The sequence below is a fragment of the Salvelinus alpinus genome, chromosome 14 (assembly GCF_045679555.1).
Source record: "Salvelinus alpinus chromosome 14, SLU_Salpinus.1, whole genome shotgun sequence".
Taxonomy (NCBI): Eukaryota; Metazoa; Chordata; class Actinopteri; order Salmoniformes; family Salmonidae; genus Salvelinus; species Salvelinus alpinus.
This window is the reverse complement of record NC_092099.1, coordinates 13,261,454-13,271,286: the sequence shown is the minus strand read 5'-3', so window position 1 is coordinate 13,271,286 and position 9,833 is coordinate 13,261,454. Positions and strand designations below refer to the sequence as shown.

The window sequence follows — 9,833 nt, the reverse complement described above, 5'->3', positions numbered from 1 at the left end:
ATGTACATCATTTTCATAATTACAATAGACAATAGCTGTTGATTAAAACTAGTTTAAATGAAATAGGTTACTGTATGTGGGCCTTCAGCTATTAGATAGCAAACTTATAATGTTAACTGTAAATGTCGCCTAAATTTCCCCAGTAGGCCTATGCGCTACAAGCCGACATTTTCTAATCGTTCGTCAATATTGGTCCAATATTGGTCCACTACAACTGATCGGCCTATCAGTTGGATATTATCAGTTGCATATAAAGATAGATGAATCTAAATAGAACACCCCCCCCCCCCCCCCCCCCCGTTTTGTGGTTGTCTAACTGTGTGGATAGAAACTATAGTAACCAATGTCCTTGACGCAATTTTTCTCACACTCTCTTGGAGGCAAGATCTCAGATTTCAACGGGGACACTGTTTCCGAAACCGGTGTGGCAGACGGTGAAATTCTTCTCCGTTTAGCTTGCTCAAAGATACCAGAATCACTTGAATCAATCGACTTGATTGAAGACGGCGTCTCTATCCAGCTGGATTCGGATAAGTCTTTTGGTTTTGCCTCGTTAGACCCTCCGATGGGTGACCTTTCTGTTGGGATGGTGTCCGCGTTATCAACCAGGTAGTTGGACGTGCCTGTTCTGCTAACAGAATTTGTTGGCCAGCAAGAGAGCACAGAGCTAGACTTACTGCAGTACTGGGGTGGTGTGTGTGTGCCCCAGCCGGATGGGTCGGCATAGTAACCTAGAGGTCTGTTTGAGCACCCTGTAGTGGGCAGTGGAAGTGTCTTTACTCCAGCTGCTGCGTAGGACAGCAGGGTGGCCGCGTTACCGGCAAAATCAGCAGCCGCGGCAGCATCGTATGGCGAGGCGGCAAAGTCCAGTCGGTTATTGGCAGGGTTGACAAACCATCGCTGCGGGGATGCAACTGTGGGCTCTTCGGTTTGTTGCGGGGATAGCAAGCTGTTACTAAGTGGGACGCTGCGGTCCGTGCCAGGTCCAGTCCCTACGCCAGGGTGAAAGCGAGATTTGGCATAACTGCTGACAAATTGGTCCTGTAGGAAAGAACCAGCCATGGCATATCTCGCACCAGGCATGATCTGAGAGCGAGGCGAGTCACCCGGTGATGGTGTTAACCGGTCAATGTCGCAACCTGTGTAGACACTGAAAAGACGAGGAAGAAACAGACAAACAAATTATGAATCACCATGGGCTAAGGTTGTCACTGCCAATGTGATGTGCAAGAATGGAACAAACTTTGTTCATGACTCATTTGATAAAAATGCTGAATAAACTATGTTTTGGGGGAGGGGACATTAGCAAATAAATGTCGTGATAAAATTGTCACCATTTTATAATGTGGTAATTATATTGGATTGTACAAAGGCCTACTCCAAAATATAATGCTTACCCACTGAGTACAGACGTCAATTAAACTTCTAGTCCACGTTGGTTCAACATAATTTCGTTGAAATACATGGAAACAACGTTGATTGAACGAGTGTGTGCCTAATGGGTATGATCAAATGTGTCCCCATTGATATTCAAGAACATTTACATTTTGATCAACGAGGACACAAAATACATTTTTCCTGACAGTTACATTTCTTTACATTTCAATTGAACATGAAAATAAAATAATTACGAGGTAGCCTATGCTACACTTCATTTACATAAACTCTATCATTTGTATTGCCCGAGAGAATAAGAACCAAACGAAACAAACTGTTTCATAATGAGAAGGGATCAAGAACAAATGGCAAATGGTCTTACGTGTCATAGTTGTCACGAAATCCTTTAGCAAATGGATTGTGGTCGATTTTTAGCTGGGTAATCTGCACACAAAAACAAGTAAGCAGATGTTAGGAATAGGTGCACGTAGTTGTTTATTCCTAATTACGTTGCAAATCCGAATATGCCAAACGAAATGTGTCTTTCGAAAGGCAACAACACTAGAATACTTAACGAATGGAATTATCATCAATCCGATTTTCTTACATCGGTATTCTGGTAAGCTGTGACTGCGATGAACTGTGTTTCTGTGAAGGTGAACGTCTGTACTCTTCCAGGTTGGCTGGAGTCCTCGGTTCCGTCTTCGTTGACTTCCACCACATGGAGCCTGGGCTGGTACTTGTGAAGCGATTGTAGAACCACCATCTGGAGGTATACAAGTAAGGAAGAGATTCCATGACCACTGTCAATTTCGACCTACATTTGGAGCCAATAAACCATGATGTAGGCTAAATGACCCAAACTGAAGACAGGGTAAGGCTTTCGTTTTTATGACATTTTATGAAAACTATTATTTGACCTTTTGATGGTGATGTATCATTGGAGAAAGACCTAATAAATATTGTGTAATAACTGCATACGGTGTGCGCAACAAACTCTCTCCATGCACACCGCTCAATAGTTAATTCAGGGTCTTTGAATGTCTCTGATCATAATATTTAACGTTTTTAAAACAAGGTCGTAGCTGACCTGTCCGGTGTTGTTTGAGCCTCCTTTATTGTTCGTTAATTTCAGCTTTCCAAATGAGATTTCTTGGCGCATCCAGTGCGCACCGGTGTTTGGAGAGTCAGGGTGCATGTACACCCTGTTTCCTGTAAAAAACAAAGAAATGACTTAGCCTACATTGAAATGCGTTGTTTTTACAAAATATCATACACATCACAATATTGATTTTCAATTACATTAATTCGATGATATCATGTTTTGATTGTATTAGCCTAATGTTGCGTGTTAGCTTGGAACGGCAGAATCAATTGAAGATGATTCTTCTTGGAACGGCAGAATCAATTGAAGATGATTCTTCTTTTGATAATATAAACTACTCTTAATTATCAACCATTATCATCACTGTATTGTTCACAGAGATGTAGAGGAACGTAGGCCTACCTGTCACATTGGTGTCCGCTTTGCCACATGGTACCCACTTGCCACCTTGGAATCGCCAGTGATTTGGATCAGCAAGAATAACATCCACAAATATGTTGTAGTGCGCCGTCGGATCCAGACCAGAAATGTTGAAACTCAAAAAGGGGAACATTCGTCTGCGGGTAATAATTAAAAATATGTAAATAATATTTGGTCAAGATCGGTGTAAATGTCCTGCATAATAGACCCTGTCCAACATTTGGTGATTTACCCAATTTGAAAATATTACTGAAACAATTGAAGAAAAACATAGTCAGTTCAAATGTTTTAATTGTAATTTATAATAATGGCAATATATTAAACGAATTACAATTGCAATGCCCTTCCTTATTTAAAACAAATCGGACTCATGCGTGTTACTTCACAAGCTATACCAAACTTGTGATTAAAATTAATGTAGCTGAGGAAACCTACCGTCCTTGTTTGGTGATTATCATCTCTGTTTGATGTCTGTGAAACTTCAGCCACAGGGCCCTGTTGCACAGATACACCTGCGCTTTCCCAGGCAGCAGCCCAGCTTGCGCCGAGGAAAACTGGTAGAACGCCCCTCCTTGATAAGTGTGTCCATACTGTTGTGCGTATGGGTAACCCGCGGTTGGGTAGCCTTGCGGAGAGCTGTTGGTGAGAAGACTATTGTACGCTCCATTAGTGATGACTGGATGGTGGGCCAAATAATGACTCGGGCTCCCGATAGAAAAAGCCGGGTGCGCTGGTCCATGTTGACTCGGATAGGGGAACATAGTACTTGGAGTTGCTGAGACTGACTGTGGTTGGCTAGATTGCGAAAGGGTATACCTTTCTCCTGTAGATCCATCGAAATTATGACGAATTTCAGAGACTCCGTGAAGATCAGGAGAGAGTTTGCCTCTCTGGACGTCCCCTGATGCGTCCTTGGAGTCGGGGAAATTGTCTGCCTCTGACTGGTTCGTCATCCCCCTGGAATTTTTTTTCAGAGTTGAACTTCTCTCCAGGTTGTCATTAGCAGATATAATAGGATGGTCCTGCAAGGAGAGCTCAGATCCATCGGAGCTTGGGTAGCCACTGCCCACATTCAGACATTTCTTGGAGAGCCCACTAGTGCAATTCTCGAGCTGCATAGCTCTCAACACTATTAACGCAACATATATGGAATCGCAAGCTTTTGTCCACTCCTAACTCTATATAACACACGCAAAAAAATCGCCTTCCTATGTTTTCAGTCACCTTGAGTAAGAGCAAATGAGCCAATTGACACTATCCTGCAATCAGGAAGGATTTGCTATTCATCACTCATCATGCATTGCTAATGAAACAACTATTGCTATTGGTTAGCTCAAGACAATAATTTAATTAGACAGCACTTAATTAGGATAATCATGAGGGCTTTGCCCATAAACCCTATTTGCTTGCAGAGACAATCAGCCAGTCCTTATTTGATAACATTTTACTTTATGTGATATATTTGTGTAGATATCACACCAATGTTAATTGTTTATTATCTTAATGATGCATTGCCACATGCTCATACAAATATCAACAAAAATGGGCCGGAATCATAGTTACGTTTTTCCCCTGTAGATTTCGACATTATTATGGGAAATATGCGTTATTTACCTATTCATCTGGTAAGAGTGGCAAAGTATGTCTACCGGAGAAACACAAATATATTATGAACATACCAAAAGTGACAGGCAATGACAGGCAGTGCACTTCATGCTTTAAAATGTTTGTGATAGCGTGAAATCATGCCGTTCCTCTGAAATGTGTTTATGAGTCTCAAGGCAGGTAAATATTTCATTATACTGGTCCAAAGTTATGAATCAGAGCACTCATAACAGTGAGTGCAATGACAAATAAAATAAAAACACCATCAAAATCAGCAAGAATGGGGAATAAACACCAATAAAATGACGTTATGAAAGTCATTTTGAAATTTCAGAATTTTAACAAATGTATAAAATATTTTTGTTCAATGATGTTATAGCATAGCACTGCTATTATTAAACGAGTGGACTCTTGAGTTTCATTGTTTGATCAGCAGTTATAGGTCTAATTAATAATACACAGGGAAAAAGTGAAAATCTGATATTCCTCTAAAAATATTTCTGCATTAAAGGTCGATTTCATCTCATCATTTTGACTGTTTATCCGTATGAGAGCTTCATTGATGTGCATGGGCAGTGTGACAGCGTCATTGGACAAAATCCAACCTGAACGTTGTGGTCCAGACTGAGCCAAGACGATGCTGTGTCTTGCTTTACAAGGCTGGCAAAACTCCAACTATTTACTTATTGACTGAAATACATTATAGGTTATCCAAATGTGAGATGTAGACCAATATTTTGTATTTAAATGCCTCTTTGGAAATTCAGGCGATTAATAATGTATTGAAGGGGATAAATAAATAAAAAACGTTAAAGCTCCATATCAACACTGATATTTGTTTGCTGTTTGGCTGACATAATTTCCTTCTCAACAGCTAGATTTAGAGTGTTCACAGTTGTCTATTAATCTTAAACATTAAGTTATCTATTTAGGAGATTTTGAGCGGTTCTGGACGGGTTCCGACTGACATTTTTGTGTACAGAGCACTCTGTGAGTGACGCAACATCAATTGCCGTGCACTCAGTGAAAGCTCTGGTTGTCCCGCTTCGCATGACGCTCTCTGCTCTCGTTTGAGATACAGTATGTGAAATCTCACACCATGATAAATATTTGCATAGAGAGCGACATGTCACATTTTCTGGCCTATCCAGACAAAGGATCGACTTCCTCTGGCGGTGACCCTTGCAGCTCCGTTTACAATAAGGCATATGAGGCATTTGAAATGGAGAGCCTAGCAATTGCAGCAATAGCAGCATCATCTAGCTTGGATGTACTCAGTTGGATTTAGAGCTCTATATATGAAAAAATATAACATAATTTTGTAGAATTGAAACAATTCCACTTTCTCTTCGTCACAGAGGGATGAAATCACATAGTGCTTAAAGCTGAAGTTATAATGAGTTGGCAGGCATTTGAATGCTGGAGCGGCAGGTAGCTTAGTGGTTAGAGCGTTGGGCTAGTAACCGAAAGGTTGCTGGATCATAATTCCCGAGATAACAAGGTAAACAAAACCTGTTGTTCTTCCCCTGAACAAGGCAGTTAACCGACTGTTCCCCGGTAGGCCGTCATTGTAAATAAGAATTTGTTCTTAACTGACTTGCCTAGCTAGTTATTAAATTTTTATTTAAAAAAATGGCGTCTGGGGATGCTGGACAGAACATTTTATGTCATCAATTAAATTAAATGGGGACACTTTTGTACAGTCACTAAGTATGATCATATTTATTTTACTGTTATAAGAAAGATTAAATAAGTAGTTTATAATTTGATTGTTACTATATATTGAAACCACTTCATTCATTTCAAGACCACTTTTGTTGAAAAGGGAAAAAATTATATGTGTTTTCATATTTTCATCATATTTTTTATACTGTGTATTTAAGCTTGTGTCCTCAAAAGTGAGCAATTTAACTATTTTTACTAGAAAGGTGCGATTTTAATATTTCTGGCAGTATAAGCATTACATTTAAGTCATTTAGCAGACACTCTTATCCAGGGCAATTTACAGGAGCTTTGCTCAAGGGCACATCAACAGATTTACAGTTGAAGTCGGAAATTTACATACACCTTAGCCAAATACATTTAAACTCCGTTTTTTTTTTTTACAATTCCTGACATTTAATCCTAGTTAATCCCAGGGTCAGAAGTTTACATATACTCAATTAGTATTTGGTAGCATTGCCTTTAAATTGTTTAACTTTTTGGGTAGCCTTCCACAAGCTTCCCACAATAAGCTAGGTGAATTTTGGCCCAATCCTCCAGACAGAGCTGGTGTAACTGAGACAGGTTTCTAGGCCTCCTTGCTCGCACACGCTTTTTCTGTTCTGCCCACAAATTTTCTATGGGATTGAGGTCAGGACTTTGTGATGGCCACTCCAATATCTTGACTTTGCTGTCCTTAAGCCATTTTGCCACAACTTTGGAAGTATGCTTGGGGTCATTGTCCATTTGGAAGTCCCATTTGCGACCAAGCTTTAACTTCCTGACTGATGTCTTGAGATGTTGCTTTAATATATTCACATAATTTTCCATCCTCATGATGCCATCTATTTTGTGAAGTGCACCAGTCTCTCCTGCAGCAAAGCACCCAAACAACATGATGCTGCCACCCCCGGGATGGTGTTCTTCGGCTTGCAAGCCTCCCCCTTTTTCCTCCTAACATAACGATGGTCATTATGGCCAAACAGTTCTATTTTTTTTCCATCTGACCAGAGGACATTTCTCCAAAAAGTACGATCTTTGTCCCCATGAGTAGTTGCAAACCATAGTCTGTCTTTTTTTATGGTGGTTTTGGAGCAGTGGCTTCTTCCTTGCTGAGCGGCCTTTCAGGTTATGTCGATATATGACTTGTTTTACTGTGGATATAGAAACTTTTGTACCCGTTTCCTCCAGCATCTTCACAAAGTCCTTTGCTGTTGTTCTGGGATTGATTTGCATATCTCATTTTAAATACATCCACAGGTACACCTCCAATTGACTCAAATGATGTCAATTAGCCTAGCAGAAGCATAGAATTTCCCAAGCTGTTTAAAGGCACAGTCAACTTAGTGTATGTAAACTTCTGACCCAGTGGAATTGTGATACAGTGAATTATAAATGAAATAATCCGTCTGTAAACAATTGTTGGAAAAATTACTTGTGTCATGCACAAAATAGATGTCCTAACCGACTTGCCAAAACTATAGTTTGTTAACAAGAAATTTGTGAAGTGGTTGAAAAACTAGTTTTAATGACTCCAACCTAAGTATATGTAAACTTCCGACTTCAACTGTATCACCTAGTCGGCTCAGCTACGGGCCCAACGTTCCCAACCTCTTGGCTACCTGCCGCCCATAACATTTACATTTAAGTCATTTAGCAGACGCTCTTATCCAGAGCGACTTACAAATTGGTGCATTCACCTTATGACATCCAGTGGAACAACCACTTTACAATAGTGCATCTAAATCTTTTAAGGGGGGGGGGGGGTCAGAAGGATTACTTTATCCTATCCTAGGTATTCCTTGAAGAGGTGGGGTTTCAGGTGTCTCCGGAAGGTGGTGATTGACTCCGCTGTCCTGGCGTCGTGAGGGAGTTTGTTCCACCATTGGGGTGCCAGAGCAGCGAACAGTTTTGACTGGGCTGAGCGGGAACTGTACTTCCTCAGTGGTAGGGAGGCGAGCAGGCCAGAGGTGGATGAACGCAGTGCCCTTGTTTGGGTGTAGGGCCTGATCAGAGCCTGAAGGTACTGAGGTGCCGTTCCCCTCACAGCTCCGTAGGCAAGCACCATGGTCTTGTAGCGGATGCGAGCTTCAACTGGAAGCCAGTGGAGAGAGCGGAGGAGCGGGGTGACGTGAGAGAACTTGGGAAGGTTGAACACCAGACGGGCTGCGGCGTTCTGGATGAGTTGTAGGGGTTTAATGGCACAGGCAGGGAGCCCAGCCAACAGCGAGTTGCAGTAATCCAGACGGGAGATGACAAGTGCCTGGATTAGGACCTGCGCCGCTTCCTGTGTGAGGCAGGGTCGTACTCTGCGGATGTTGTAGAGCATGAACCTACAGGAACGGGCCACCGCCTTGATGTTAGTTGAGAACGACAGGGTGTTGTCCAGGATCACGCCAAGGTTCTTAGCGCTCTGGGAGGAGGACACAATGGAGTTGTCAACCGTGATGGCGAGATCATGGAACGGGCAGTCCTTCCCCGGGAGGAAGAGCAGCTCCGTCTTGCCGAGGTTCAGCTTGAGGTGGTGGTCCGTCATCCACACTGATATGTCTGCCAGACATGCAGAGATGCGATTCGCCACCTGGTCATCAGAAGGGGGAAAGGAGAAGATTAATTGTGTGTCGTCTGCATAGCAATGATAGGAGAGACCATGTGAGGTTATGACAGAGCCAAGTGACTTGGTGTATAGCGAGAATAGGAGAGGGCCTAGAACAGAGCCCTGGGGGACACCAGTGGTGAGAGCACGTGGTGAGGAGACAGATTCTCGCCACGCCACCTGGTAGGAGCGACCTGTCAGGTAGGACGCAATCCAAGCGTGGGCCGCGCCGGAGATGCCCAACTCGGAGAGGGTGGAGAGGAGGATCTGATGGTTCACAGTATCGAAGGCAGCCGATAGGTCTAGGAGGATGAGAGCAGAGGAGAGAGAGTTAGCTTTAGCAGTGCGGAGCGCCTCCGTGATACAGAGAAGAGCAGTCTCAGTTGAATGACTAGTCTTGAAACCTGACTGATTTGGATCAAGAAGGTCATTCTGAGAGAGATAGCGGGAGAGCTGGCCAAGGACGGCACGTTCGAGAGTTTTGGAGAGAAAAGAAAGAAGGGATACTGGTCTGTAGTTGTTGACATCGGAGGGATCGAGTGTAGGTTTTTTCAGCAGGGGTGCAACTCTCGCTCTCTTGAAGACGGAAGGGACGTAGCCAGCGGTCAAGGATGAGTTGATGAGCGAGGTGAGGTAAGGGAGAAGGTCTCCGGAAATGGTCTGGAGAAGAGAGGAGGGGATAGGGTCAAGCGGGCAGGTTGTTGGGCGGCCGGCCGTCACAAGACGCGAGATTTCATCTGGAGAGAGAGGGGAGAAAGAGGTCAGAGCACAGGGTAGGGCAGTGTGAGCAGGACCAGCGGTGTCGTTTGACTTAGCAAACGAGGATCGGATGTCGTCGACCTTCTTTTCAAAATGGTTGACGAAGTCATCTGCAGAGAGGGAGGAGGGGGAGGAGGATTCAGAAGGGAGGAGAAGGTGGCAAAGAGCTTCCTAGGGTTAGAGGCAGATGCTTGGAATTTAGAGTGGTAGAAAGTGGCTTTAGCAGCAGAGACAGAAGAGGAAAATGTAGAGAGGAGGGAGTGAAAGGAT

General features: G+C 43.0%; 1 protein-coding gene across 1 annotated transcript; it reads right to left on the bottom strand.

Annotated features, from left to right (window-relative positions):
* Nucleotides 1-285: 285 nt before the first annotated feature.
* LOC139538446 (T-box brain protein 1-like) lies at nt 286-4,223 on the bottom strand. The gene is made up of 6 exons (XM_071340506.1): nt 3,338-4,223; nt 2,885-3,039; nt 2,468-2,589; nt 1,985-2,143; nt 1,760-1,821; nt 286-1,150 (listed from the first exon to the last, which is right to left on the bottom strand). Exons 1-6 carry the CDS (start codon nt 4,018-4,020, stop codon nt 313-315), a joined length of 2,019 nt encoding a protein of 672 aa, XP_071196607.1. The 5' UTR covers nt 4,021-4,223; the 3' UTR covers nt 286-312.
* Between the last annotated feature and the right edge of the window lie 5,610 nt (nt 4,224-9,833).